General features: G+C 29.2%; 1 protein-coding gene across 3 annotated transcripts in view; it reads left to right on the top strand.

Moving 5' to 3' along the window:
• The first annotated feature begins 285 nt into the window (after positions 1 to 285).
• LOC135931012 (uncharacterized) overlaps positions 286 to 15,801 on the top strand; it is a 28,386-nt gene continuing 12,870 nt past the window's right edge. For all 3 annotated transcript variants that reach the window (XR_010572908.1, XM_065467859.1, XM_065467858.1), the window contains exons 1-11: positions 286 to 428; positions 473 to 606; positions 648 to 743; positions 788 to 914; positions 965 to 1,042; positions 5,715 to 7,685; positions 10,983 to 11,059; positions 11,317 to 11,444; positions 13,369 to 13,543; positions 15,088 to 15,115; positions 15,408 to 15,481. Coding sequence is in view for 2 of the 3 variants with exons in the window: in XM_065467859.1 (XP_065323931.1) it covers positions 329 to 428; positions 473 to 606; positions 648 to 743; positions 788 to 914; positions 965 to 1,042; positions 5,715 to 7,685; positions 10,983 to 11,059; positions 11,317 to 11,444; positions 13,369 to 13,543; positions 15,088 to 15,115; positions 15,408 to 15,481 (2,988 nt within the window). In the remaining variant the exon portion in view is untranslated. The remainder of the gene's footprint in view (positions 429 to 472; positions 607 to 647; positions 744 to 787; positions 915 to 964; positions 1,043 to 5,714; positions 7,686 to 10,982; positions 11,060 to 11,316; positions 11,445 to 13,368; positions 13,544 to 15,087; positions 15,116 to 15,407; positions 15,482 to 15,801) is intronic.

Raw genomic sequence — 15,801 nt, 5'->3', positions numbered from 1 at the left:
CTACTAATATTGCGCAGACATTCTTTAAGATCGCTGTACAGCACTAAAAACCCTTTTCTTTTAGATATTAAAGAGGGAAGGCCTCACATGTCCAAAAATGTAGTGTTATAAGATGAGATATATTTCATCAAATTGAACAAATATCTGAAGTGTCTAAGGGATATGGATTAGAATTAAGTTAAGATATATAATAAATTTAGATTTAATTAATAATCTGTCAAATATGAACAGGTCATGTGATTTACATTGACGAATTGAGTTCATAAATCAAATGTAATGGTAATTTCCTTGAGTTGGACTATAATCATAAAATCTAAGGATTCAAATTATGACTATATATAAACTGTTGGCATTTATAGCTTTAATATTTACATTAAACGCTAGGCTAACCATACAAAATAGACAATGTGCAAATCTTAATTGCACAAGTTATATTGTTTAATATTATTATTTTTTATATTCTTAAAAATAGTTCCTATAGCTATAGCTTTGACCATCAACCCACACACTACTAGTGATCGCAAATATTTACAATATACTGAAAACGAATTTATAATAGTTTTTAGCACTGGCTACGAAAAAACAAAAAATATTTGGGAAGGAAAGGTCTTATAAATTGTTGACATGCCACTATATTTTTATTATAGATATCTACTAATAGACAAGGACTTTTTGATGTAAATAATACCAAAGTTATAACACGATTATATCAAGGAGATCTAGAAAAAGTAGATGCCTCAAATGTAATTAATCGAAACATAAATTATTAATTTACAATTTTTTTTAGCTTGATTTACTCAGAGAGTTAGATATTTTTAATTTAACACAAAATCTTAGTTCATCATTATATGGACTTACAAATAATCATAATCTTTTAAATGACATAGTTGATAATAAAATAAAGGAGGAAAATGGTATGTATTAAATTGTTTATATTACAAATATTTTAATTAAAATTATTTAGATTTTATTAAACAGAGATTTCAAGGACAAGAGAGCAGGAGATCACCACCTATAAATAGTACTGAATCTGAAATCCAAGGTTAAATTTCTTATAATTACCTAAATTTACATAATTTTCTATTTAAACTTTATTTTAAATATTTATTTTTTAAAAAAATACTTAACAAATGAAAATATTTTTTTATTGTTTGATATTTTAAATTATGCAAAACAAAACCAACCTCAAAAGATTGAATAATTAATTGAATATATATGAATTGAAAAATCAAAAAATATATAAAAATGTAAAATAATCCTTTTAAAATCTGGACAAAGGGTTTTGATTCTGAATTCTTATTTGTTTAGCAACTCATTTCCAGGTTTGCTGAGGTAGGCCATTTTCCTATCCTATTCTCTTTCCATACTATGGGCATCACCCATAGTCAAAACTAACAATTTAAATCATTATCCACCACTTTCATCTTGTTTTTCTTTGGTCACACCCTGCATCTTTTTCCCTACACTTGCGAACAACAGCATCTCTTCTCAACCCATCAATTTTTCACTCTTATTCTATTCTTTCTAACCTGGCTTTGTATATCAGCATAATTGCCCATGTTTTGCAGGTCTTACATTATGTAACTTCTCTCAATGCTAGACATTTTTATCTATATAAATTGTAGATATCTTAGATTTTTTTTTCATAAAACTTTGCCTTTTTACCAATTTCCATTTCCAATATCAAACCCAATTTTTTTACCATCATCTTGCAACTCTTTCATACTTTCTACAAACAAATGTCAGACTTTCCTTCTGCAGACTTACTTTTAACCATTACACCTATTGTGAGCCCATTTTAAGACAGCATGTATAATTGAATAAAATTGATAAATAATAAACCATCTCAAATAAATCACAAATTATTTTATACAAGTAAAATTTAAATTACTTGTACTTTTTTAGAACCATTTCTAATTAATGTTCTGATACATAGATTTGTTCAGGTTCCTGAATATTAAATGACAGGTAGTATAAATAAAATAAGAGATATATTTTTTAAAATTATTATTGCACTGAAAATTATTTCAATCTTTTTTTTGTAAATTTTTCTTTATTTTATTTGCTTAACCAAAATATATAGTTAAATTTAAAAATGTTTATTTTTATGTTCTACCTAAGGAATAAGAATTCCCTATGTTCAAGTGTTTTTAATTTAATTATGTTGGCTAATTTAAAAAAAACAAAGGTGATAGGAGGAAGCTGTCTTTTGGCAGAAGTTGAAATTGGCGGGAATTTAAATTGATGAAGTTTTAATATTTGTTGGCAGGTTTATTTAAATCAGTAATCAGTAAGGAAATATGAGACACATGTATAACCCCAAAAAAGGATTTGCCCATTACCCAAGGGAAAATGGTCAGGCCTTAGGCTGTCATCCTTTGAAGATTGCAAGGTTCTAGAATATTGGGCATATAATAATTTATTTATCGGAGGATGTCATTGATGCCAGCAATGCAATTAAGGCCATACCTCTCCTTGTCATTTACTAGGAGATTGCAGTTCATTCAATGATGAAACTGAACTAAAAAGGTTTTAGTACATCATCCTCATCAGCAGTGTTGTTAAACGCTACTTTTAAAAGTAGCGCGCTATTGCTACCGCTATTTATAAAAAAATTAGCGCGCTATCGCTACCGCTATCGTTTTCAAATGAGTAGCGCACTATTAGCTACTTTAAAAACCTATTTTTTACGCTACTTTGATTTTTTTTTTAATATATTTTTTTTACGTAACTTTATTTCCACAAATAAAATATTGATATAAAAACATGACTATAATTTGTTACATATATATATATAATTTATTTATTATTGCACTTGAGTATAAACGACCAATCCAAATCATAAAACTAATGATCCAATATATAATTCATTTCCATTTTTTTCTCATCTAGAAACAATGCTAAAAGTTTTATAGCATTGTAACCGCTATTCCATCTTGTAATGTTTGGTGTCAATAAATAACTTCCTAATTTTTTTTTGAAAATATCAGATGTCTTTGATGACTTATTTTGTTTATTCCAAAGAGCTTGGCATTTAGAAAATGTAGATCTTGATACTCTTTTAAAATCCTCATTTAATAATGCTTCTTCAGCATCCACTGTCGCAACTAAATTTAGGTTGTGGCAGGAACAACGATGATGGCTAGATAACATAGAAGACTTTATTGAAGATTCTTAATATTATAAATTTTATTTTATATTGGTGAAAAATTAAATATAAAATAATTTAAAACCAAGGATGTCATGAAAATAATTATCTCAAACTCCATTTCATCATCCTCTTCTTGTTCTCCATCCTCAATATTTTTGTCAGGAATATTACTAGTATTGTTATTATTATTATCTTCCCCAAATATTCTATATTATTTATATCATATTATAAAAAAATATAATTAATTTAAAACCTGAAGGCCTTCAGGAAATTAGACCCATTATCCGTAATCATCTTACAAACCTTGTTTTGAATTTTGTAAGACCTGTGGATTTCTGCAATTATATTGGCTAGAATGTCATAAGTCTGACAGCCAATTATTCTCTTTAGAGCTAACGCTACAGATTTTCGTTTAAGATTTTTAGAATCAATCCAATGTGCAGTTACTCCTAAATAAGCTCTAAAAATATGACATATTATAAATCAGAAAATAAACATTTTTACCTTCTATTGTGAGTCTAGCAATCTGCCGTACAGACGTAGGAGACATCTGATAGATTTAATATCAAAGATTCTTTCATTTCCTTAAAGCTCTCCAAAATTCTTGCCATCAATGTCTGCCGGCAAAATATCTTGGTCCGTGGAGAAAAAGTGTTTATCATCTTTATAAAAGAATCATTATCCACCAAGGATAATGGTTGAACTGTATCTATTATAAAGTTCATAATGACTTTGTCAGCCAATTTTTGGGATACACCAGGTGTTGATGAATCCAAAGGTTAATTTTGTTTGTATTAAATTTGATTTGGAAGTGGGTTTATCTTCTTCATTATCCCAAAACTTTTGAGATATTTTTCAATCTATTTATAATTTTAAGTGTGCACAGTCTAAAATTATAAAATACTTAGAATAAAAATTATGTAGGAGATAAGTATACATAATAATGAAACTATTTTAAAATGTTTTAAATAATTTAGATAAAATTTATGAATATATAAAAAAAATGATTGGTTTTTGATTTTAATTTATTTTAAAAATTAAAGATTAGCCTACACATTGATATTAAATTTGTTTAATATATTACCTTTAAATGTTTTTTCAAATTAAAGCTGCTCGTATGATTTGAAGAGATAATTTTGCGGCACATCTTGCACCGAAACCGATATCCAGTATTAATTTTTTCTTCAAGGTTAAAGTATTTCTTGAATTTTGGGAAAGGATCATCTATATTTTGCTCATTTTCCAAAGAAATTTCAATATCTTCAACAATCTCACACATAACAAGATTTATAATGCTTAATATAAAATGTAAAATGAAATATAAAATAAGATAAAAGCAAGGACATACCAATAACGGAATTTCAAAGATATATAATTTAATGAATGCGCGAAATATAAATTAAATACAGATTGCTATTTAACAACTGTTTATATCTAATATATAACAATAATGTATATTTTTAAATATAAATTTCAAAATTAAATTAAATAAAAGGATTATAATTTCAGATTTTATAAAAAATATATTTTAATAATTTTTAGATGTATTTATTATGTAAAATTGAAAGTAGCGAGCCACCGCTATCGCTATTTTTTAAAAAAAGTAGCGCGCTATAGCTACCGCTACTGAAAAAAATAGCGCGCTAGCGCGCTATTTTAACAACATTGCTCATCAGAATATAATATCTCTGATAACCTTGGCGAAGCTATCCTTCTCGACTTTCATCCTCTTTTTTTTTGCTTTGATTAATGTGTTTTTCTCCACATCTAAAAATCAACTATGCTTGATTTGGTTTTGGTAATATAAATTTAATATGATTACAATTGATTGTGATATCAAACAATTTGCAATAAAATTGGTATTTATAATTTCGTAGTAGTTGTTATTCATTTATTTAAAAAAAATAATGTTTTGTTTTTTCTTAAATAGCTGATTTTTTGGAATTCCTATTTCCCCTAAACATGCAAGCCAGTTTTTTTTAAATACAAAACTAGGCCCAGTTTACAAATCACATAACCTAGGCTGGAATCTAGTCTAGGATAACAGAAAATAAATCCCCATTTTTTAGATATTAAAAATTACAAAATTTATAGAATAGGAGAAAAAAAAAACTTTATAAATATAATCTACAAAATAAAATTCCCTAAATAAAATATTTAATAATTTTGAGAAAATCAATTCCGGAAAATTATTTTCCACTTACCGACCATTTATTCGCCTAGTAATATTTGAAACACAGATTTACAAAATACATCCAAAATTATTTTTAATGACAAAATTTTAAAATTTGAGGACTAACATAAATTCATAAAAAATGAATTTAAAAAAAAAACTGGGCCAAGTCAACAAAATTATTTTAAAATAGGCTAAGCATAACCCTGAATTGGAAGTTACCCCGTTCGCTGCGTAATATACCAATCACTGCGAATTCTAGCTATAACTATGAATTCAGAATAAAATGGGATTTTTTTTTCAAATAATAAAAATTTTGACTAAACCAAAAAAAATTGATAACAGCTGTTTTGTTTACTAAATTTATATTTTAATTATTTGCCAATTTAGATTTGAATGATCTATTGGAACAGAAACTATCTGGCAAAAGTATTGAGAATGACAAAATCATTAACAATGCTATAAATGATAATATCGATAATATTCGGCAAGAGGTCTCCTTCGATGATACCATTCCACCTCATTATAAAGAGGATTTTAATGATGAAGAAACGTCTGCTATGGATTTATCGCCTTCAAATAATTCAGGGGTTCCCACCATAGATGATAATGTCTCAAAATTACACTCCACGGAAATTTCGAATAGCGTCCTCAATTTTGACCAGCTGAAGTCGCCAGATGGAGTCCCAGATACCTCAGGGAACATAAATAAATTAAATGGGATACGGGCCCGTAATAAATCTACTGATTACGAGAATGAGGAAGAATTGAATGAAAGGGACATCGAGGATCCTGTAACAACAGCCGTTTCCGATTCTGAAATAGAAAATTCCTTAGATAATAATTTTGTAAAATCACATCTAGAGAATTTGAAAATCGGGCGCCATTTAAAAGAATACGAGACACCGGAATTTGCCCCGCGCAGTCCAGTTAGTATCGATAAATTAAAACATGGAGATGAGGAAGTATCGAAAGAAAGGAACTTCGTGAATCCACTAGCAGTACCTCCTTCTGATAATTCTCAAACTCTTGATCATTTAAACGTTGATCCCGCTCACGATGACACAAATAAGGAAACCAATTTTGATGCCTCTTCCGATGAGGGATCAGAATCTTCGGAGGAAGTTGAGGATAAAGAAGAATCGGAAAAAAAGTTCGAAAATCCATCAATAGTACTTCTTTCTAATAATTCTAGAACAATGGATTCTTTAAAAAATAGTATCGAACCCTCGCTCGTTGATTCAAATAACGAAGCTAGTTTTAACGTTTCCACTTTCGATTCAAAGGGATCAGCGCCATCGGAGAAACTTCTAGATATCCTAATTACAGATGAATTAAAGGACGACGGGAATATATCAAAAGAAGAAAATATAGTAACACCTTCGATTGATGCTGAAATGCTTCCGTCGGCAAATAATATCACAACGTCTGATAGCGAGAACACTTCCAAGGTAGATCTCCATTTATTAAACAAATCCGAGACACCAAAGGAAGTCGCTAATATGTCAATGAAGGCCAACGAAAATAGATTACCGGATGATTCTGAAAATCTGAAAACAAAACTTTCAAATGATTATATAAATCACCCCTCGGAAAATGATTCCTTGACATCTGACAACAAGAGCATCTTAAATGACTCGCTCAGTTTATTTAACGAATCTAATCCTCCAAAGGAAGTCTCGGGTATACCAATGAATGCCAATGAAATTGGATTACCGGAATACTCTGGAAATAAAAGAATACCACTTTCGAATGATTCTACCTCGCCAAAAAATGTCGCAACTTCTGGCAACGTAAAAACTTCAAGTAACACGTCCCATTTTATAAATAAATCCGAGCTACCAAATGAAGTTTCGGGGTTGCCCGTAAATGCCAATGAAAATATATTACCGGATAACTCTGAGATTCTGACAACACTTTCGAATGACTCTGAAAAGTATCCCTCAAATAAAAGTGGTCTGTCTAATTATGATTATACTAGCAACGGCAATGAAAGTTTGACGATAACATCAAGTTTCAACGAATCTAAGCCATCAGAAGAATTCCTGAATATCTCAATGAATGCCAATGAATTGTATCATAAATCGACCGATTTTGATTCTAAGGTTGAGGGCGGCATTCCCGATGATTCAAAAATTCCCAACGGAATTTCGAAATATAAATCCGATCTAGAGGATATAGACGATTACATTTACGACCCGAAAAAAGGTTATAGACTTGAATCTAATCGCCCTGAAAATGACCTCGGAAATGACGTATCTACTAAAAATGACGACTCTTCCATCAACGGCCCTTTGAAAGATCACTTACACGAGGACGATGATTTATTTCCGTATATGACTGAAATCCAACCTGACAAAGGTTCATTGTAATATTAGCGCATAGCATATTTTAATTTAATAGGTGAGATTAAATGGGTATGTTGCGATTCATTAAGTTAAATCTACCGATTATTTAACCTCAACTGAAATCCTAAATTTAGGCACTTTGAGTATTCTCAAAAAATTTTTTTATTTTTATTATTTTGAACAGCTGTTCAAACTCTGGAATAAAACTAACGGTACCTTATAGTGAGCCAGAATAATACAGTTATTGTCCCTAAATTAATTTAATTCGATATAACAAAATGTCATTTTTATTATCATCCCCGTGGTAGGATAAAAACTCGTAACTACTTATAATATTACCGTTTTTGGACCGGTATTGAGTGGTTCAAATAGTTATTTATAGCTTTTTTCTTTTTATTAAAATCGAGAATCTAATTTTTATAATAATAAAAAAAATTTAATAAGTATATTATATGTGATAATGTGTCTCAAAGATGGCTGATTATTTATAGACTTAATTGGAAATTTGAAAATATTATAAAATCTCAATTAAATTACTAATATTTGTATTTACACAAATATCTTAATATATGTTTAAACAATACACTGAACCCGGGCTCAAATAAATTTCACGGGTTCGGTTCGGGGTTTGAAAATTTTATAATTGGGGTTCAGGTTTGGTTCGGGTTCAGATTTTTCCCCAAAAACCCGAGTTTTCTTCTCCGGGTTCGGTTCGAATCCCTGTCTAAGTATTAGTTAATGCATTCTCTTATGGACTATCATTTATATTTGCGCGGTTGTATTTATATAGGAATTTGAATATCAAAAAAAACATCTCTCCTAGACAGTAACTTGTACAAAATTATCCATTAAATTTAAAAAAATCATTAAAGAAAAAAAATGCTATGATTGGGCCATTATTGTTCCCGTTTCGATAGCGCTCCTTAATTTTTCACAACTCCATGTCCCTGGTTTTTATTTTACATCTACGCTTGAAAAAAACTCTTTGACAAATTCTAGATTTTTTCGTGAAAATGTTTTATTCCTCTTTACCGGATTGATTACATAGGAAAATCACATTTTTCAATCCCGGTTTTGTACCGGATTTCATTTTTTTCAAAAAATCTATTACTTAAGTCTCTTACACTTATAATTTTAAATTTATTAAACATTTGATTCAAAAAAACCACAAATATCGTAGAATTAAAAATTTATTGGTTATTATTATTTTTTTTCATCAATACTAACAACTAGTGTTGTTAAACGGCTCGTTTTGAGCCGATTTTTAAAAACGGCGAACTCAATATTTCATCTAGAATAATATTACGCAAGCCTGAAGATTTTGTTTGTAGAAGGAACAAAGGTTTGTACATCTATTAGCGAAATCTCGAGGCTTAGGCAATATTTTTCTGGCTAAAATATTGAGTTAGCCGTTTTTAAAAATCGGCTCAAAATGAGCCGTTTAACAACACTACTAACAACCATATGAACTGAATTAGTATTATATAAAGTTAATAAGTACTACATGTTGTTTATATACTAAACATAATTTTAATCTTGCCCATCAAACCACTACTTGAACGCCTTTATATATCAGCAAAAAAATCGTGCTATATAAAGTTATTTTATATTTTTTATTCAACACGCTTGTTTTTTTAATTTTTAACCCATTTTTTTTTTATTTAATGGAAAATGAAATAGTAATTTTGAAATCATTTTATATAGGAAATAAGATATGATTTAGAACTAAAAGATTTTTCTAGTCTAAAACAATTCATGAGCAATTATGAAACCTTATCGAATTTTTATATATCGCGTTTTAAGCCTCATGATAATCCCATATATAAATAATACAATCACATATAATGTAAAAGAGGAGGTCGTATTTTCAAATCTAGCTAAACAGATTTATGAGAAAAAAGAACCTTTAAACAAGGTTGCAATAGCAAAGTCCAACTTAAACCAAATGGAAATGTATACATATCTGTGTTATAAAAGTTTGATAAAAACCACAATCATGAATTGGGTATTATTATATCTTGTTTTATAGTTTTATATATATATTTATTAATGGTTTTAAAACATTTATTTATTCCAATAAAACCAGAGTTGTTACTTTTCAAATAGATCAACACATCCATATCTTAAAATATTCATGTAAAATTAAAAAAATTTCTGGCCATTTATTATGAAATAAAATTTACTATAAACTTCTAGAGATTCACTAAATTAACAACTCTGGTTAAATGTATACATATCATACAATATTTCTCAAGATTTTACCTCTGTAGGTCTCTGGTATTTAAGATGAACTTTTATAAATTATACTTATTTAAATATTCTTTTTGAATGATTATAATATTATATTAAATCATAATTTATATATGATTGGAGTGTTAAATTTTAATTGATCTTTATCAATCTGATAATCGTTTTATTTTTTTATAGATGTGGAGTTTAATAACATGCCCAAACAAAGAAGGGCCTAGACAATCATTTAACTAATGTTGCCGTCAATTTTGATAAATTATGTAAAATTTTACAAAAAATTGAATGACCTCAAACAGTTATTTCAATTAATGGAGAATCAAAATGTGACCAATAATATAATAGATATATTGAGGGTGATGAGCTTAGAGGGATTTATTTTCAGAGTAAGGATATATGAAAAATGTTTGATGCATATCCTGAAGTTGTTTTCATAGATGCGACATATTAATTGAATAATTACTCTATGCCAGTATTTTTGTTAATTATAAATGATGGTGAAGGGTTTAGCCATATATGTTGCATGTGGTTTGTAAATTCAGAATGTTATAATACTGTTTGTAACATGAACCTTGTGTTTAAAATATATAATCCTCACCACACAAAAATCGAACAATTGTGAATGACCTGGATTTTGCTGACCGCCATGCATATAGTGATGCCTTCCCACAAGCATCCTTAGAAATATACCTATGCGATTCATTTTATTTTTATATTTCAGTATCGCTTCAGTTTAAACAAGGTTGAAATACGTTATTTTTTGAATTGTTAATGCTGCATTTATAGAATGCACGATTTTCTCAAGGGTTCCCAAATTAATCGCTGCCGATATCACAGCTGATTCGTTACAGCCATAATAATTTTTTTAATAAACAGCAGTCGCGATTTCTTCATTTCGCTGGATAATTATAAATTATACCCATTATTGTTAATTATGTAAATTATGTAGCCAAAAATTTTGCATCGCTTGACCCAACCGCGCTACTATAAATGCAGCGTAACGCTCAATTTAAGCACTTATTATGGTAAAAAAAAATAACTTATATTCAATTTATTTTTTTAGAGGTGAAGATTGTGCCAAGTTTTCTTAGCAATGATCATATAACTGTCGATAAATTTAACGTATGTCAGCCTACCAAAGTAATTTTAAAAATAAAATTTTATCATAATTTAATGTAAAAATATTTTTATTTTTTACAGATATACTTTCCAAAAATTTAAAATTTAGCATAGGTAGAAATATAAATTTTTGGATTACATTAATTAGTATACATGGTCCAATAGAAATTCAGATAAATCAAAGGATTCTACTGAATTTTTTTTAAACATAATTTTGAGTCCCCCTCCCTCCACATACTAAATTTATAATATTTAATAATTTTTTAAAAAAAATTAAGGCCATAAATGGCGATCTCATCAGGGATCCCCTGTGCATCAAATACATGAGCGAAAGCATAATGTTGAACCGGAATTCGGGTGGCGAAGTAAAGCGGGAAACGTATATTTCTAACCTATCTTTTAAAAAGTAAATAAAAAAACATATTACTATATTACCAACACGAAGTTACAACCCCTTCCCCCTTAATTCATGATGTCTTTTTATTAGAGTGAGAGATTGACTGCGCCTTGATTGGACTCTGACGTTTTGGAAGTAGCGAAAGAGAGATGGCTTATTGATTTTGAAACTCTTTTGTAAATCGAGTAAGCCTACTACAAACTGACCTGTGATTTTTAAAAAAATAAGAGAAAATTAATATCCCCCCCCCCCCCCAAAATAGGATTCATATTTAAAAGTTTAACCTTTGATAAGTTTAATGGTTTTTGCATAGTGTAGTAATATTATATATGTTTATTTCTTGTCATATGCTCGTCGTAAAATCTCCAAATTCGACCTAAGCTTATTATTAGGTTTGCATAAGAGAAATGAGATATTCTTTTATGCTGTCACGAATCTGATGACCGCTGTTTGACTTACCATTTTTATCAATTTCCTGCATGCAGTATCTAACATTACACTGTATATAATACACTTTAGTACTGCTTGTGTACAAGCAACTATATCTTCAAATAGGATTATTCATTACTGCAATCATCTCTGAATGAAATTGCTACAGCATTTTGAGATTACTGCATAATGAGGAAGAGGTATTTAGAAACACCATTCTGTGAGAGAATAAAGAGAGCAGTAAAAACTAGTTGCCATGTTTATGGCATTCCTATAACTATAGTTGGGTAATTATTTTATGTTTAGCTATTTAAGCCAATTTCTAGCAGGCTAACCCGAGTTTTTAGCCAAAACTATTACCTTGGCCATGGGGGTTTTCTTATAAATATAGCAGCTCGAATTTGAAATAAACTAATATAAATTAATACGTCTTAATGTTAAAGGATTTTCTTCGGCACACGCCTGTAGATTGAGCCGAATTAACCGACATTTAGCGAATACCCAACTATATTCCTAACTGATTTAGGAGTAAATATACTAAGAGCATTCACAGTTTACCTATAGTTTGTAGAATGTCATATGTTTATATAAATAATAATAAAAAATTGATATTTTTGTGTATAGTAAATGGCATAGTCAGCCAGTGCGCTGATCACGAATCCTATAGATCTAGGTTCGTGTCCCGCAAGAGTCATGTTTTTTTCTGAAACCATTGGTAGCCCCATACTTGTGAGGATGATATATAGTAGATCTGGCCAGACCACGTGATTCCGATAATATATATTTGAAAATTACTGAGTCTTATTACATTTCGACAACATTTGGTCTTTGTTTAGAAAATAGTTTGGCGTGCATTATAACTAGCCTTAGTAATAATGGTTGTTAAAAAGCTGTTCTAACGGTCTTATTTTTGAAACTTATTTCTGTCTAATCTAGGCTATTCCGCCTTTAAACTATGACACCCTATTCTGGTTTATTTTTAAGTTTGTGCATTATTTATATTTTTTTTTGGTACAAATAAAACAAAAGTAAATCATAATACTTTCTTGGTTGTTTAGAATATGGACTGCTATTTAGAAATCATTCGAACGTTAACTCGACCTAAGACTTGATATTCTTAGGATACATTGTCTTTCTCTTTTTAAAATGTTTGTATTGGGGTTAGGGATAAAGAATTATGTGTGTGGGTATACTAAATTTTGAAAAAACGGATATTGTAGGGAGGTCTAGCAAATCTAGGGTTACCTGATTTTAACAGAAAAGTATTCCTCCATTAATTGAGATAAGTTTATTTTAAAAAAATTGGGCGATATACAGGATTGGCACTCTTTTTTAAAAAAAATGGGCTTTATAAATGATTGACATTTCATGATATGATTCTAGGGTATATTTTAATTTAAATAAAAAAAATATTTGGATCGGGAATTCCAAACGGGTAAACGTTTAATTTGGGGTGTTTTTGTTTTAATATAATAATGTTAAATGATACATCGTTAATAAAAAGCGTCATAGACTTCGTTGTGAAAACGTTCGCGAACATTTATCCCGAGGTTAAAACGGCTGACTTTCAAGAATCCTTCCAGTTTCATTTGCTCTTCAAGAAGTTCAGGAATTTGATGGCAATTATATTGACCCTTAGCGGTTTGATTTCTCTCTACCTGGGATTCAGGAAGATTAACGTTTTTTTTAAAAAAAAATAATTATATATATGTTGTATGAAATCAAGAATGAATGAAAACACATAGATTTAAATTTTAATATCGGATAAAATGTCCGTAGGATAAAATACCCGGCAACATAATTTCTTAAAAAATTGCAAAATATATTGATTATTACAGGGTAGGATTTTAAGGCAGCAGGTTAGTAATTGTTTAACGAGTCGATTTTTTCAAAACGGTCAACCCAATGTTTTTTTAGTCAAAAAGTATTACGCAATATATATTTCGCTCATAGTTGGCGGATAGGTTAGGACATTTATTAACAAAATCTCGAAGCTCTCGTAATATTATTTTGACTAAAATCTTAATTTAAAATCGCGCTTAAATTAAGTCGTTTAACAACACTAAAACTAGGTAACAAGAAAAAAAAAATCGAGTGTTATAAATTATTTTTTCCTGACTCCATTTTTTCTCTTCAGGTCCGACCTAATCCGGATAAAAAAAATTTTTCCCAATATTCTCCTTTAGATAGGTCATATCCTGTCCTAAATAAATTTTGGAATCGAGTTCTTTAGTCTGATAAAATGTCGGATGTGTCCGTGCTAAATGTTCTAGTTGAGGTTAGATTTGATTCCAATCATTTTTTTTTCGAGCTCGTAATTTTAGAAAGTAAAAAGATGATTGACATCTATGTTATTTAAAAAAGAGTTTACATTTAAGTTTAACCAATCTAAAATTATTGCATAATTTTGGTTAAAATTGTGCTACTATCCTTCATTCACCACTTTGTAATTAGAAAATTTCGTTTATAAAAAACTAGTTCTTGTAATTGTTAATATTTATAACCATATTATGTGAACATGTTGTTTACATACTTTCTTTTTTGAATGGCTTATCGTAATGAGTTAGAACTTTATCATATCATATAAACCAACAACATCGCTAATGGAAATCTGTTGTTGGAAATATAAAAAAAAATGAAATAAACTCATTATTTGTCATCTCTCAGTTTTCTCGTCATTTATAAAAAAAAGATGAAGGCTTCTGTTCATCCGAAGAAAGCCCAGGAATAATAGTTATTTTTAAAAGGCATTTTTTTGAATGAAATCTGAAAGTGTTCTCCCACACCAGCATTCCTACTAGTTATTGTCCTCTTCATCTGCAAATTCAAACCAAAAAAAAATGGAAGGGGAGGGGGGGGGGGTATAATCGGCATACACAAAGCAAAGATTTTGAATAGAGTCAGTCTTCCATCTATCCTAGAACCCTTAGTGCTAAACACCAATAGGCGGATAAAGGACTCTGCATTTTTAAATTTTTTGAATCAGAAACATTTAAATAAAAAAAATAGGATCTAATATCAGAACAGGAAACTCTGGTTAGTATTTAAAAAAAAAATCTAATACAACGGGTCTTCAATTATTAATTGGAAATAATTATAAGAAAGAATGAAGGAGAGAAAGAAAGGGAGAATAAAAGAATGAAAAAAGAAAGTTATTCAATATTACATAAATAATCTCTTTTTTTAAAAAAAATCTATATCTCCCTCAATGGACACCTTTTAGCAAGATATGGGCGATCAATATATTAAAGGTAAATGTTGGTCTCGCAATTTTTCCAATTAAATTCTCTTTTTTCTTCTTAACAATTTGATTCTATTTTTAAATTCGGGAATTAATTTTGGGATTACATTTTTTAGTATAAAAGTCGCCACCCTTACAATAATTTTAGCTTGGATAATAAGGACCTCATCTTTAGCGACCGAGTTTAGCGTTGCATTATTCTTTATACCTAATAATTTAAGGAGGTCTATAATTTTCTTCGGTCATCAATTATTCATATAATTTTAAAAATGAAATTTTTTAAATTTTTTTTTCTTAAATAGATATGATTAACCTAGATGAAAGCAATAAGCGTTGCCAAGATCTCGACTTTCTCAACATACATTACGAAAAAAAAGTTAAAAAATAATATACATTCTTTATAAGGTGATATCTCTTGGCCTCCTTCCTCCTATGCAACTGATGTGTATGTCAGCTTTGATATTTTAAATGCTTATAGTCGCCCTTAAAATTATTATACATGTATTGACAATTATTTTGGTTAGAGACCGGCAAACTCGGCCCGAGTTGACTCATTTTAGCCCCAAACCGGGGTGAAGGTCCAGCTCGGTCTTAAAACTAATTTTTCTAAACCGGGATCATGTGATAAAAATAATCTAAAAGCACCTGATATTCGCTATTATATATTACTTCCATTTCATTTTTAAAAAAATATTT

Source organism: Gordionus sp. m RMFG-2023, chromosome 1 (genome assembly GCF_954871325.1).
Source record: "Gordionus sp. m RMFG-2023 chromosome 1, tfGorSpeb1-WG-v2, whole genome shotgun sequence".
In the NCBI taxonomy this organism is placed as follows: Eukaryota; Metazoa; Nematomorpha; class Gordioida; order Chordodea; family Parachordodidae; genus Gordionus; species Gordionus sp. m RMFG-2023.
Note: the sequence above shows the minus strand (reverse complement) of the source record. Positions and strands in the feature narration are given on the sequence as shown.